General features: G+C 39.1%; 1 protein-coding gene across 3 annotated transcripts; it reads right to left on the minus strand.

Annotated features, from left to right (window-relative positions):
* Positions 1–622: 622 nt before the first annotated feature.
* On the minus strand, positions 623–14,401 carry RB195_009157 (uncharacterized protein; the record flags this gene model as incomplete). 3 transcript variants are annotated; one of them, XM_064196011.1, is made up of 33 exons in its annotated part: positions 623–729; positions 934–1,026; positions 1,081–1,198; positions 1,473–1,561; positions 1,629–1,742; positions 1,800–1,971; positions 2,300–2,448; positions 2,560–2,627; positions 2,716–2,796; positions 2,976–3,126; positions 3,555–3,596; positions 3,759–3,884; positions 3,977–4,063; positions 4,388–4,574; positions 4,656–4,802; positions 5,685–5,792; positions 6,461–6,548; positions 7,969–8,085; positions 8,167–8,273; positions 8,572–8,652; positions 8,710–8,848; positions 8,913–9,027; positions 9,849–9,923; positions 10,229–10,264; positions 10,512–10,564; positions 10,629–10,764; positions 10,910–11,031; positions 12,222–12,341; positions 13,002–13,062; positions 13,157–13,277; positions 13,505–13,663; positions 13,719–13,853; positions 14,339–14,401. In XM_064196011.1, the coding sequence occupies 33 exons, from the start codon at positions 14,399–14,401 to the stop codon at positions 623–625; spliced, it is 3,567 nt and encodes a 1,188-aa protein (XP_064047156.1). The 3 variants fall into 3 exon arrangements, with proteins under 3 accessions (XP_064047156.1, XP_064047154.1, XP_064047155.1); XM_064196009.1 differs by lacking the exon at positions 10,229–10,264; XM_064196010.1 differs by lacking the exon at positions 10,229–10,264 and having other exon boundaries at positions 3,759–3,893.
* Between the last annotated feature and the right edge of the window lie 1,580 nt (positions 14,402–15,981).

Raw genomic sequence — 15,981 nt, forward strand, 5'->3', positions numbered from 1 at the left:
TTCTCAAATCATACATTTTTAAGCAAACGGCAAGTGGTGGTCCTAATTGGTATCAGTGATTACAAAAATGCATATTTAAAGTCAAAATTCTGTTGCACCTAAACAAATAAAGCGAAGGGAGTGGAATATCTGGTCGTCTCATAGATAACGCTTTTCTTGCACTGGAAAAGTCACGAAAAAGTGAATTTTGGAAGAGCGACTTTAAAATGTACCAGAAGGGTAGGAAATGTATGAAAAGAAGGAAAGTATATCTAGATCTTAAAAGTATCTAGTTTATCTTAGTTTCAAAAGATAAAGGGAGTGTAGAATAGCGGAATATTTATGAGATGACCCTATATTTTGAAAATAATTCCATTATTCTTGTAAAAAAATGTTACATAAAGGAAATAGAAGTAGTTGGAAATGAATAATATTAATGCAAAGATAGTCGGTGAATGATTCGGGTGGAAAAGAGCATAAAAGCATGTAAGTGTATGTAAAATGAAAGAGAACAATGGTATGAAACCGAGGCATGGTCTTGACTAGAGCGAGACATAAATCTGTACCGTGTGATCAGATATTCACATCGAGTTTTAGAACGAAAGCGAAAACTAACGTAGTGAACAACGAAACAAACGAGAGATTATTTAGAAATAACGGGCAGTTCAGCATCGACTTCCCAAATGATAAGATGAGACATGTCTCGTGCTCGCACGCCTTTTGTTGTCACGGGTGGTTCGTTTTCTTCACCTAAACGAAAAACGTGTTTTGTAATGTAGTAAGCCTAAGAAGAAGATTCCACAAGCGAAAACTCATTATTTTGATCAACTCTCAATACACGACATTTCTCAATAAACGTCCAGGTTTATGATGGGAGTAAGTTAACGGTAGTTAATTATTGGGAGTTAACGCTGACTGATTAAGTTTTTTGACAGCATTTAATTTCGAACAAACCTATCCGGAAATCGATGTAACCGTCTCCGCCTGAGAGTACAAGCATCTTTCTCAGCTCTGCTTCTTGTTCTTCTTCGACCTCGCGAGGAGCACCTATTAAAATGGTTTAATGGAATCAATATGAAACTAAACAAAGATTTATCTAACCTGGTACAGCGATGAAGAACTTTACGCTATCCTTGTGACCATGGAATGAGAGTTGGGCTTGGGTGAGATTGCAATATGGGATAAATGCTCCTCCCGAGGACCCAGAGTTCGATGCATCCTGGAAAATGGTATCACGAAATATAGGTAAAAGAACATTGACAGCTTTCAACGGTAAGCACGCCAAGCTATCAAGGACATTTTGCAGTCCGCCAAAAGTACCCTTAAGACTCTGCGTTTTCTGGCAAAAATAAGGAATAAAATAGAAAGAATGTGGATCATAGAAATGAAGAATTTTGATCACAAGAACCGTACTAGTTTGAAAAAAAAAATTGGATTCTGTAAGCTTTGACTCGCTGAAGAGAAAGAGCTAAGTTCTTGCAAGTGAATTTCACCTGTTGTTTCTCTTTGTAGACTCGAACTAGTCCGCCCGGACCATTTGATGTCTGTTTCGCATCTGTTGTTTCCACCTTCTGTTCAATACCTACAAATCTCACGCAAACATCATCAGAGTTTCCGATAAATACGGCATGTTAAGATTAAATACGTACTGTCACTTAATGGTACAGAAATAACAACTCCTGTCCCAGTTCCAATCCATATGCGACGATTCGACACCATCAACGCAGTCGTGCGCATGTATGAAAAGTCGAGACGTGATGTTCCTTAAAAAAAACTACACTCGTGTGGAATTCCATTCACAATTCAAACGCTGCACGTACCCAACATTTTGGTGACATACGGCTCAATGTCCACATCTTGGAGATGTTCAAAAGTGTGTGCATGGTAAAGGCGAAGGGTGGAATCAAGGCGTATAGATAACCAAACGCCGGCGCCAATCCATTGTACTGCCCGTACTTGGCTGTCACGTCGCGGATGCGCAGCAAATACCTTCTGATGTGAAGAAAGATTTTGGAGAGCATAGCACAAAACTTCGATGTATTCGTACATATAGTCGGGTTAAAACGACATGAATCACGAGTGTAATTGTTTTGCATTTGCGTACACGCTCGAAATGGCGTGACGGAGGCTGCAGTTGGAATCGAGGTGGGACCGTCGCAGAATGCAGCGATGAGTGGTGCCAGCAAAGGTTTCACCACGCTCCTAACCGCTACGCTCCACCGAAGCGCCTCGAGAAAAGCCGCGTATGTAACTGTGTACGTGCTTCATGTCGTTTTGACCCTACTATACATACAGAACACTTATTTTATATAATGCTCACCACAATTTGCAGACTTTCTCCGTCCACAACGACGATACAGTTCTTATACGCTGCCCATACATTGTTTGCTACAACACATAAACAGCGCACTGATGATGTTGCAGGACCAATTCGAATTGAATGGTATCCGAAGTCTGCCCATTCACCACCTTGAAAAACTCACAACGTAAGAATAGATCAACATAAAATTAACGATACTTTAAAGAGTTAGGTTAACAAATGAGCCTTTAACAAATAACGATTGCTTGAACATAAAGCACCTTTTCCTCTGTGGAACACAGCGACAGTTCCATTCGCAAGAGCGGCGAAAACTTTTCCTTTGTGGTGTCTGTAATCAATGAACCGGGCAGAATTTGGAAATTCAGATACCAAAACCAAAAATTTCTCTCTCTCTCAAAAGAAAAAGAAACACCTACATAATAGACAGCACGGCATCTGTCATTTTTATTCTCCTTAAACATTTTCTCCACTGTGTAATAGCCGAATGTATATAAATGCTAAAAAAAAAAATTGAAATTTTTCGACAAAATAATTAGTATCATGTATCCTAACGATAATACAGTTGAAGGCACAAATCTCTACACTTCAGAACAATGCTTTTGAAAAAGACGAAACAAAATCCAATACATAGCATTTGATCTCAATATCAAGGTAGCCCAAAATCAGAACTACTCACTATTGACTCTGACTTCCCAACCATACTGTTGGCCACCCTGTAGAGGTGTCGCCTGCGGTTTCATCGTATTTGCTCATTGCATCTCGAATGTGTGGTGGGAGTGCAGCTCTTCCTATGCGACTATTCGGTCGGTGCTCAGTTTCTGTTTCCGCTAAACAAACCCGATTAGAAAACAAGGATTACAACGCAGAAAATCACCCAAGTAAGACGTTAATAGCTCAAAAGTGCTCGAAGAGAGGAACAAAATGAACAGAACGTGCGCTATCGCAGGAAAACAGCAACCAATAAGGTGAAAATGCAGACGAAGCACTATAGCAGCATAACTCAGTCACTAAAAGGCCGAAGCTCATAGATAAAGCCGACCACAAAGAACATTACAACACCCAATTCCACCTTTTTGCTCATCGTTCTTTTCGAGCCAAATTAGCCCGGTGGTCTCGGTTGTTTCTGGGGAATTTTGCTCATTTTGGTCCTGCGATACCTCCTCCTCTAATTTTTCCATCACGTTCGTTTTTGCTATAAATTTGTGTTTGACCATTACTCTTACTTGGGGTGAGAAACTTAAACACTAAATCGCACCTTCAGAAGATTCCTTGGCAGCTTCAGCATCGCTAACACTAACTGAAAATGAAGCATCCTGAGACGAGAAATTCAACACTAGACGCATGTGTTAGAGTGATGCAGCAAAACTATACACTTAAGGCACCAACAACCTCACAAATGCTGCTATTATAGATACTTTGTGCGTTAAAAAAGTGCTAAAAAGACACAACATGTACTCACAATCTCGAGTCCTTTTCGGGCTTGGACGCATGTCATTGCTACAGTATGTTGGCACGCCATCCTCAGAATCCTCCATCTTTCGCAACTCTACCCATTCACAAGCACCCAAATCACTTCCTTCGATACCTGCGAATTCTAGAGTAACTGATATTTCAAAATCCTGAGTAAGAGTTTGCGAAAAAAGGAAAGAGAAAATTGAAGCATGGATCATAACTTACCGTCTGGAAGCTCTTTAATTTTTCCTCCCCCACAAAGGAATGCCTTAGCGACAGTGTCATCAATGATCGGATCCCCTTCACAGACACCTGAACTTGAATATTTAGAGTAGTAATATATAAAATAAAATGAAGTGTAACACTGCGAAATTTCGAGTGACTGTTGAAAAATCAAGAAAAACATAAGATACCAACCAGTCATACAGAGATTAAAAGGGGACGTGCGATTACCTATTCATTGTTTACATTATTTAGGCACGTGAACATTCATTTCAGAAAAGAGGAGAGCAAGTCATAAATACACAATAGAAAAGAATAGTAAAGAACAAGTTCCGAAAAAGTCGTTGGACGATTAAATAACACAAGCAGAAAAAAAACCGAGATGTTTGGTGGTTACAAAAGTAAGACACAAACCTGGAACACCTCTTATACAGAGCAGATGACTTTCGCACGCAAGGAACGTCTCGATAACGTTGTTTGGATTGTTGGCGTCAAGCACAGCCACGTGACTTTTCCCCTGATTTGAGCTTCCGACCCACACAAGAGATGACGCTTCCCACTCGGCTAATTCGCACTCACGCGCATCCAGAGCACGTGCTCGCTGTAAGTTTAGTTTTCACTTTGGAAGACGAAAAGGAAAGACGTGCATCAAGACGAGGCACGTACATCTGGACTCACTTACCGAGATTTCATTTTCGAGTTTGTCACTGCCTTCTTTCCCCATCGGAACTTTTGCAGCACTGGGAGAGAAATAGATAGGATCTCCAGTGATGTACTTTCCATCTTTATCTAATCCTCCGCGTAACGTCACAGCACTAGCACACCACACCTTCAAAAAGTGTCAATTTTTCTCTTTTAACAATATTTTTTTTATTTATTCAAACAACTATAGGAGCAGAGGATTCATATCGTGATATTGTCCATGTGATACAATGATAAGAGTGATGACTTGCTAGCGCATCAATAAATGAAAGCTATAATTTCATTGGATTATAGAAAATTAGAAGTGGGGAATATCAAGAGGGTGAAGAAAGTGGATGATTGCAAATCTGAACAACATTGTACCCTGAGGGGTTGATTACATTTTAAATGTTCGATCTTATATTTATTTGATCATTTCTGAGGATTTATTCAACTAGACGTGATTTTCCGTGAACCAATTTATCTATTTCGTAATATACAATTACATGCTTATGTGTCACTGCATCCCCAGTCGTTAACACTTAAAAAAATCGCCATGAAATTTCAGCGCCTGAACCGATAGGGACCAAATAATCTAAACTGAATTCAGGAGAAAGCAAGAAAAGGGATGACAGGATAGGATACATCCTGCGTGCGATAGCATCGGATCAGTTATCGATTTCATTGCTTTATCGGCCTCATCATTCTTTTTCTGGACGTGATAAAGCTTTATCACGATTCTGTACACGTCGATAGCAAATATCAAAATGTATGAAAATCGCTACAAGAGAAATACTAGTTTTACAAGCCTACTGTTTTTTTTTCGCAAATTTTCATCCAAAGAAGTTGGCCAACGAGGGCCAATAAGATCTCCTATACTCTAATTACAAAAAAATTTGTATATAACTACAGTAGTCGTTTTATTGGAGAACAAAGACTCGATCAAATAATCATTTAAAGTCCAACGAAACTCTACGCTTTCTTCTTTAAAAAATTCAAGCAGACTAACTAAAATGACTAGTAGTATTACCTTGATAGATGGTTGATTCTCCATAAGTGGTCGGCAACAAACCGGAACTGGTACCATAGATGCAGAGTTTGATTTGTCGAGTGTAGCTGGCAAGGACCATCCATACGCCTGTAAAATAGAAGACTACATCTCAAATATCAATCTTTAGATTTGAACTATGTGAAAACATAGAGAACAAAGACTTGTACAAGTCAGTATCATGGTTGGACTTTGCCGGATAAGCCTCTGAAAACTACGGATGCAACGAAATCGAAAAGTTGACAGAATCGATTGAAGGGACAATAGTACTATTTTTTTTTCCAATTGTCTTGATGATTTCGGTTAGGAAGAAATAGAAGAAAAAAAGAAAACTATTTTTCAACGATGACTAAGATCTTCTGTGAAGCCATAAGCAAGACATTTTGTTTTGTGAAACCTGTTGTCCCAACTCTCGATTTTGCTGCGACTATATTTGGCATAGGAGTAGATTTTTGAGCATAACTCCTAGCGTGATAAGCAGGAATCTTTTCGAAATCAATCGCACTTGGACGTACACGCATAGCCAAGACAACAGAGGCGAAACCGTATTCGAGCGTGTTAGAAGATGCTACACATATATACGATAAGGATTCCCCAGAAAACTGATCTAGTCTAGCCAAACACTTATTAAGAAGTAAACAAAACAACTACCAAAGGGCTCTTCCAGCAGTCCTCAACGAGCCTTCGAGAAAGCGATACTGACTACAATATATAAGCAAAATTTGTGAAAGAGGTGATGTACATACACCAATGTCTACCTCAATACGTCCACTGTCGTCTCGTTTCACATGTTCACGTACAAGTTTGTACTGTTCTCTTCGTTCAGCAGCTCGTCTCTCAGAGATCCTGAAATGAAAGAATTCCTATAAATTCTCCTGTATAAAGAAGAAGACCAGAACAACAACAATGTTATCACATATCTTTCATTTGTAAAAAAAAAGTCCCACTATATTCACAAAAACAAAAGACTGAACATGTCAAGACCAATAATTCACTTGAATTGCGAACGCTTGGACTGATGAACAAATATCTTCTCAGATTTTAATCAACTTCAAAAATTCAATTAACAAAACTGTCCAAAACCAAACCACCACTGGTTCTTAGGTTTCAGTCCAAACGATCTGCTCATTGCTGCGTGAAATAATAGAACAAAAGTGCATAAGACCAATATGGGTGCATCAATAAGCTAATCCAATTCGCAAAGGAAACATTCTAGGAGGACGGTGCAAATATACTTATCGATAAACAGTGCACAAGCATGCGGAAAATAAGTGTGAGAATACCGGGCATAACAGGCAAAACAGCACTGTCAGTTCGTATGAATCACCGTTCACTCAACTACATGCTTCAAAAAGTGCAGAAACACGCATGGTTTCTCAGTGGTAAACATTCCCCTGCATCGTGAATATCACAACCAAATGCGTAAGCGGTAATCGTGTATATGAATTAAGTAAACATAACGATAGCAGAGAAGAAAAAAAAACATAAGGATAGCAAGGAAAAAAGCTCCAGAAGTAAAAAAAAAACAAAATGGGTTAGGCGGGACTCCTATTTTACAAACAAAACAGTTTTGCTTCGCAAAAGACGATCCGAAGAACAATGGCAGCCAATTTTAAGATAACAAAGCCATCATGCTACTAATAGAACTTCATCATCTTTATCAAGTCTCTAATAGTTAAAAACAGCAGTTTCAAAAACCAACAAAACAGGACTTCGTATCTTTCTCTAACATATAGTACCTGAATATGCACCTAATTTGCTCGTTTAGCAAGCAGGGTTTTCATAAGGTCAGGGTTCTAAGTTTTCCTGTGTAGTACTATCGATGATTTCCTCCCTATTTTCTTCATTAAACACTTCACTGGATATTTCCAACGCATTTTATTAGAAGCGTTGCTTTTGAGGTTTACATAGAGATAGGTGCAAATGAGAAATGAAAAGGACTCGACAATTTGGTTGAATTCAGCGGATCTCCTTCACTCTGCGATGTGCACTATTCAAAAAAAGAATTACCAAATGCCAACATATGATGTTTTATGGGTGTAAGGAGACAGTTTTAGAACTTTTACTTCACTTGGAACAGGCAGCGCAGAGCGATCGGTATCCCGTTTTAACCCGTATGATGTGACAAATTATGGTGCAGAATGGTGCGGTTAAGAAGGTGCAAGAGGTGAGCATGCAGTCTAAAAGCCGTGAAAAAAACCCAGCGGAAACTGATACAAAACATTACAACACTACATCAAAACTTCTAGGTTATTCCTGCACTGACATTTCAGGATCGAGATACTCCACACTACGTGTCATCTGGTTCTTGCGAGCGTCTGCCCTTAGGCCAGTTCGACGTTGCTGCATTGGAGGAGATGAGTCACCAAACAGACCAGAGAAGCTGCAATGAAGTATTAATTTATTTCAGCTATTTATGCTTAATTTCAATTTACTGCTGTATTTAGCGTAGAGTATTACTCACAAATCCCATATTCCGCCTTTCTTCGGTGCAGCAGATTGTGCCTGTAGTTTTCGTGCCCTCTGCATCTCAGTCCATTTTAGAGATTCTTCCAGCTCCATAAGTTTTTCCTAGACAGGAGAAATAACTAAGTTACGCAGTACAATGAGAACAAATGCAACAACACCAAAATCTATTATTAATGTCATTAGTTAAGAAGGGAGACTCTCCGGCCTTGGCAGATATTTTGAGGATTTTGCTCCAGTAGAGGATACCGTGGAATATAAAAAACGAAAAACAATCGCTTTTTTTCAAATCTGCCTCAATAACTCTCCAAAAATCAATAATTCCAATTAGTACTTTGAAAATCATAAGTATCGTAGCTAAAACAAATTCTTATATATTAAAATTACCCTCAACAAAACCTACCTTGTACATATTTCTATCGATAAGAACCCGCTGCATCTCCATTCGTGTGAACCTCTTTCGTTGTGCTAGTGGAACTTCTTCCTAGAAAATAAGGAACAATGCAGAAATTTAATTATGAAGAAGATTCAAAGAAACTACCTCCTCCGCTTCAGCTTCTTTTTCAGCGAGTTTTTGTTTTACCGCCTTCAGCTCCTCTTCGAGCTTTGAAATAGTGTCACCCATTTTTACCCGTACCATTTCAAAACTGTGTACCTCATCACGCAAGATCGCATTTTCACTAAAACATGTGTCAGCGATGAAGTTACCCTTAAAAGTGTAACTGTAAACTGTAAATATATTACCTGCTCAATTCATCAACCCGAGCAATGAGATCATTTTTGACAATATTCAGAGCATTTTTCATATCGAGTAGTTCCATATTTTCCTTAATGAGGTTTTCCACTTCCCGGCCCATTCCTGCAGAATGTACATTAAAGAGAACGAAAAAAAAAATTTTTAAAATTTAAAAAAACCCCAATAGTGAGATTTAGGTGAGTACGACAGGAATAAACTACGAGAATCTCCATCATGTCATCTCAAGAAGCGCAAACTTCTTTTTTTCGCACCATTTTGTACGAAAGGTCGAGGAGCGCGCCAGTCTTGTGCGGCGCCGCATCTTCCCCTTTTTTTACGGCAATTAGCAAGAAACTGACTATCAAATTAAATACTATTTTCCATGCCTTTAAATACTATTTTCCATGCAAAAATTGCATAAGCTAGTTGTTTCCACATTCTAACTTGTTCGTAAGCAGAAAAATTGTATATTTCACAAATTTTGGTTCTAGTACAGAAGAGAATAACACAAACCACACTACAACACCTTTGAAACATACCTATGAAAGTGTCGTTCACTGAAATTGTTAGAATATTAGTGATGTAATCGATAAGTTTGCAAATAAAGCTAAGCGTCATGCAGAGAGTAAGGAGAGTTGAAACATAGGCAAAATCACTAGTACCGATGAGGTCACTGCTGAATAATGCAAAATGCGGTAAATATAAAACAGAATAGGTGTATGACACTAGTCATTCCTGTCAACCTCAAATTTTTGTCTGCAATGGGTGCCTCTATCAGTAGTAGTGACACCATGCGGAAAGAATGAACAAACTGAGAAAAGAACAAAAACAATATCACAGCAAGCCCTTCTTCTCAGTAGTGCTGAGGATTTTGTTCAAAACCGCCCTAACACCATCACAAACAAGCAATCCATCTGCAAAGGTGATGAGTTAATGTGCCTTACCGCTCTCCGATTCTCCTGAGAAAGAGCTCCGTTGTCGCTTCCTTGTTGGTCTCGCTTTGCTTTCGTCTTCCGATTCTGTTGAAGACACACCACATTACCACAACATATAGCAACTAAGGCAGGAAAGACAAATGAATGACAAATAGAATGTGTAATCTTAAGATGTCGAGCACCGTCGATATTCGCAAAAGTCGCGATCGCTTCTGCGCGCAGATGGCAATATATGAAGAGCTACATATGCACAACCACTGATGAAGGACACTCCTCAACTACCCACATGAAACACAATTTCACGAAATTAACAAAACCCAAAGTGCACCGTGCACAAAACGGAAAATTGGAAAACCATGCTTTTCACGAAAAGAAAGGCAACAATTTACCCGCTGACGCAAACTCCGCCGGATCAACGAGATTCCCTGCAGAAAAGAGACAGAAAGCATTAGCAGCTAAGTGAGACGTATAGTACTACTGCATCCACGGCTTTGATAAAAGGACAGTGTTAATCGTGATAGGGTGAAGGGTAAAATGTATGTACACTTCAAAGAATAGACCATTGATCATGAAAAAACATGAAGGCTTAGATAAAACCAAAGAAGGGGTAGGGTCTAAAATTTGCTTCAAAAAGAGTTGAATAAGACATAGCTTGGAAGAAAAAAAACCTACCAGTGAGATCTGCACCGAGACTATCTTCACCATCCTGTTGGTCTTCCGACTCTCTAAATAAGCCAACGAATTAGTACTTATACTTGTCAAGTTCCCCTCGAACCAAATGTAACCCACTCTTCTTCTTTGCCTTTTTCATACTTGGTATTGGATGCACTCTCCGTCCCAGCACTTGGGGTTGCTTTCTCTTCTTCGGAAGCCACATCCCGTGGTGATGGTTCCACATCTGATGAAAACTCGTCTTGCCAGTCAGCTAAAAAACAAGAATTAAAGAAAAAAACGAATCAGCAAGATTCGAAATGGAATTACAACCTAGCATATTAACAAAATATCCAACATTTTTAATACAATTACAGTTACTTTAAAATAACTGTCAAGCGATTATTCATAGATCCAACCTTCGTTACTGATGTGATTAGCAAGGTTCACATCCATGGTAGTGCTTTGGGACATGTGAGCGCTTATCAAGTCAGAGACACCACGAATTGAAGACGCATCCACGGAGGCGGCCATGCCCATCCTAAAACACCACAAAGTCAGAGAAATGTGACCCGTAACCTTCCGGAATTCCCAACCGAGGCAGAGAACTTTAACGGCAACATTCTTGCCTCCGGGCATATTAGTTCTAACAAAACAAAACCCGTAGCATGCCCGGAATAGGGAACTTGTGCAAAAGTTACCGAGGTCAGTGCCCCGCACATAGTCAAATAAGCATTATGATGATAACACACAATAATATCAAATAATATGATAACATTTAGATCCCGAAGATCCTTGAACATATCTGTTCAAGAGCCCTTTTTTGTAGCAAAAATGACATCTTCACTTCAACCCTGATTCTATGCTGGCATGGAACGTTTATGTCGAAGCAATGAAGGAAAAAATATAGGATTTCGGGTGTGAGGCTAAACATATGCTCGAAAAAACTACTTTAAAAATACATTTGCAAAAGGATAGAAAGTCCAAAGATCCTATTTGTATTTTAATCAACTATCTGAACATTCCTCCCGACATAAAACTTCTTACAAATCAGTGAAGAGTGGATTTTTCGTTATTTTTTGATTAATGTTACATTGGAAGTTCTTTAATATAAGTTAAAAGTAATGTTAATGTGAATTCAAACAATGTCAATGATAATAATAAAACCATTGTGTGCGCACAACTAACCACTAGTTGATACGAGTGAATCTGTTTTCATAACAAAAAAAGTGTTCTGCACCACCGATAAAAAGAAGTCATCGATCAAATTTCCAAAAGAAAAAACTAAAGGCATGTCTCAGTTGATGAATCCGGGAGGTTCAAGTAAAACTAAGAGTAAACAAATAAAGCAAGCAATCAGTGTGTCTTGTAAAAAGCGAAGGATTCAATGTGAATGTCAAGTCATGCAATACGTGCAACCGAGCAATCATTCACTACAGGACAGGAACAGAACTCTTTTAAAAGTGCATGTTAGAAGATGGCAGAGAACCCAGTTGTCGCACAAAACTCACTGATACTGCACACCACATGGCAAGTAGTAACTAGAAAGCACAATCATATTCCGGCAGATATTCACTCCTAACGCACAGCCGATAGAGTGAAGCCAACAATCTCCTCATGTGGTACCAATTGAGGTCCACTTTACACCGCTCATGCGTGACAAACACAATGAGAGGTACAACTTGGATATAATAGATTTTCAATAGATAGACAGATCATTGAGCTACTCACCTAGTTCGCAACTGTGCCTGTGGAAGTGGCATATTTTGCATTAGTTCAAATTTGTCGTTGCCCATGAGATATTTAGTGCGCTCCATATGGTCTACGTGAGTACGTAATAAAGCGTTATACCTAAAGACGTACAATGAAGTTCAAATGAAGATTAAATATGTGTATTCCAAGAAAAACCTGTCTAAAATTTGTCTCGTCATGAAAGTTATGAAAAATTCCGATCATTTTCGCCACCAAATGTTACAGGCACCCTATCACGAATCTGACGATGTTAGGACATTTGTGGGGAAATAAAGAATTCGGAGTGTAGGTTACAAGCACGAGCATAGCTCCATTCAATTCCCCTTGACTGTCCTGAAAGCCGCGCTTGTTCCATGGTAGCATTACCCTTGTGCACGCGCCCCATCCATGAGCGAGCGCTTGAAAATCAATGAGGTCTCCACAACAGCCTATTCAAGTAAAACCAACGGATGCTGCTGAGGAAATCGGAGCATGTACATGGGTGGCGCGTTGTTTCCCGCAGGATCAAACTACCGCGCCATTTACGGGACGATTACGGAAAAATGAGCGGAGCCACAGTCACACTAGTAATCTACACCCCGAATTCTATATTTACACACGGAGATCCCAAAATCACCAATTCCGTGATACGCTGTTTTTAAATCAAAGTATACCACAGCTGTGGTTCCGGCATTTGTGGGAACTTTCATGGCTTTATTGAAATGTGGACTACATGTCGTACAAGAATGGAATGTTCGACTACACTTAATATTAATGAACCTTTCATGCAGACGATCAAATTCAGCCTTTTGGTCAGCTTCGCGTTCTTCGAGTCGTGCGGCTGCAAAATATAACCGTTGGAAGTGAAAACAGAATCTCTGATATAATTAGATGGGAGAAAGAGGATGTGTGATAAGTAGGAAATTAAAACTAACCATGATCTGATGCATTCTTTGCCTTTAGTTCAAGCATTCTCATTATGGATTCAAGTGATTCAATTTTTGCCTCCAGCTCTTTATTTTGCCCAATGAGGTTGTCTTCAATTTCCATGTATTTCTGAAACAGTGAAAGTAAGAAGTGAACTAAAGAGATTTTTTGGAACAAGCTCTACTTTGCTCACATCTACAAAATCAGCGCTGACCATCAACAACACCTGAATTTTGAGAATTGAACCAAAAATTGAAAAAAAAGTAACCAAGGCCATACCAAAAGCGTTTTTCGACTAGCACAATTCAGAAAAGGAAAGGAGTTTAAGTATTTCTACCAATCCACTAGTGGCATACCTGTTCAGCCTGTTTTCTCAGTTGTTTTTCCCTCTCGTATTGAGTGACAAGCTGTTCATTGTCTTCTTTAAGCATTTCCTGATCCACCGCTTGCTCCTCGCGTTCCAGGAATGCCAGATCAAGCGCTTCCAGGACGTTAACAACCAACGGCATCAGCGTCTAAACATGCAATAAAATCTATAGGTTAAAAATTTTTCACACAAAGAAGACTGACTTTAACACCATCTTCGCCATATCTCTGGATCATCACTTCAAATTCTCGATATATGGCGGAAGCCATATTTTGTACTTTTTCGGACATATTACGATGTTCGTCACCAGTTGGCGAAACGGTGCCACCGTATACCACCTAAAAAAAGACTTATACGAACAGAACATGCGCAGATTAATAACTGTAAGATAGAAGTGTCGCATGTAAAAGATTTGATACCAAGGTAACTCTTCTTTTTTCTCCACAGGAACCGAACACAAAATTAAAACGAAAAAAGCAGTGCCCACACTAGAATTCCTCAAAACAATATAACTACAGCCAACCAAAATAAGACTGATAAGGAGACGGTGATCACGTGAACATTCTGTTGCAATGATAACAATCCGGTATTTTTAGTTCACCTTGATGTGAATCGAACTTGACGAAAATGCTTTTTTTCCTAAGAAGCGGATGATTTTAGATTGAGCACTTTTTTCGGAAAATGTTACAGCAGTGAAGTCGCCTCAAGAAGCTGCATTAAATCAAACACGTGATGTATCGCAGTCCAACTCCACAGCAGGTTTACGAAGACGGGAATTAGAGTAATTTCTAGGAAAAACTAGTGGAAAGTAGTTGAATACTACCTCAGATGGTGAACCGTTCAACGGTGAGTCCTGAACTTCATTAATACTTTGCAACGCAGACATTGCCAACCAGTTGCACCTCCTTTGAGATTATTAGGTCTTCAATTCATCTGGAATAAAGGTCAAATTGATTCCAACCGGCAGCATCATACCTGTGCGAATGATTGACACAAGAAGCAATTAGATAGAATAAAAACTCCGCAACAACTGCAACCATCAGCGACGCAAAAACCGAAGGAAAGCATTACATTAAAAATCAATAACCAACATGTGTGAGGCCCGTCTCTGCATAATTTCGTCGTTTGAACGCAAAATTACAGAATTAGGTCTGGAGACAGTGAATTCGTAGGGATGTACACGTAGTGCACAGTGTGGATTGCATCTACATTCTGTTTGAGCTACTGTAGGACTTAGACTGTGTTAGTTCTTTTACTCATGACAAATTCAAATGCCATTTCTTCGATTGAAACACTGTTAGAGGGGCGACGTTAGCATTTCAACAAGATCGGGGTCATGAACAAGAAAAAAGTGAACATCAGGACTTGAGACATCATTGGTCACGTGCTCATCTCGTCACGGAAGACATTTCTTGTGGCTAGAGCGTTAATTCGTGACTTAAACACTACAGAGGTTAAATTTGGTTCAGTTTCTTTTTTATGCAGCTTTATCCGGCCAAAACCGGCAAATCTGATGTTTTTCAGAAGTGCGAAAGTTCGACCGTGTTTGAATCTTAGCATAGAGATTGCAACTTGTCGATAGTCAAATTTAAGGAAGACGAAGGCGACAACGCCGAAAAGTTAGCCGTAATAAAGTTTGTTAATAATCTCGGCTGTTGCTTAGATTTGACTATCGACAAGCCGATGTTTTTCGTTATTATGGCTTTTGAATCATCCACCAGATATGTTTAGGAAAGAGAAACTATAGAGCAATAAGCAAATGCAATACGTTTCAACGTTAGTAGAAAAATGACACACAATGCGAAGGAAAATTGAAAATGACGGATAGACTAAAGACGAAATCCAGTGTTTTGCTTGTCGAACACGGCAAAGAGATACCTACCTCACTGCTGCACTTCTGCTCTATCATTGTTTACTTATGGCGCAGTGCACCGCTCTCGATCAATCGTCCCAACAACTTCGCCTCATAAATCCATGAACTTTTTTTAAAATGTGCAGCAGCGTCATTTCAGGAGGAGGGTGCATACGTGATATAAATAGAACAATGATAAACATGGTTAGAACTAGGATGTTTATTGAAGCACTTTAAAAAGGACAACAAATTCAAATAAAGGAAAATGTCTTTGTAACCAAGGACCGAGAAACAATGACATACACAATCAGATAACGCCACTAAGATAAGAAAAGTCATAGATGCTGAGAAAGATCCGATGAGCTGTCTGTCCAACTTTGTAAGAGAACAAAATTTTACTGTATGCTGTAATTCGACAAGTGTGGAATCAATGGGCGTATCAATGGGATTTCGTACAAGGATGTCATTTGTAAATCACATACAAAGACAAAAAGAATACCATTTACATTAGAGTAGAATTTCTAAACCTTGCGCCAAATCCCCACATGTTGATCGTTTTATAATCATTGAGCTCAATGTCGGATTGATACCAGTAAAAATAGAAACAATGGGAT

This window comes from Necator americanus, chromosome III (genome assembly GCF_031761385.1).
Source record: "Necator americanus strain Aroian chromosome III, whole genome shotgun sequence".
Taxonomy (NCBI): domain Eukaryota; kingdom Metazoa; phylum Nematoda; class Chromadorea; order Rhabditida; family Ancylostomatidae; genus Necator; species Necator americanus.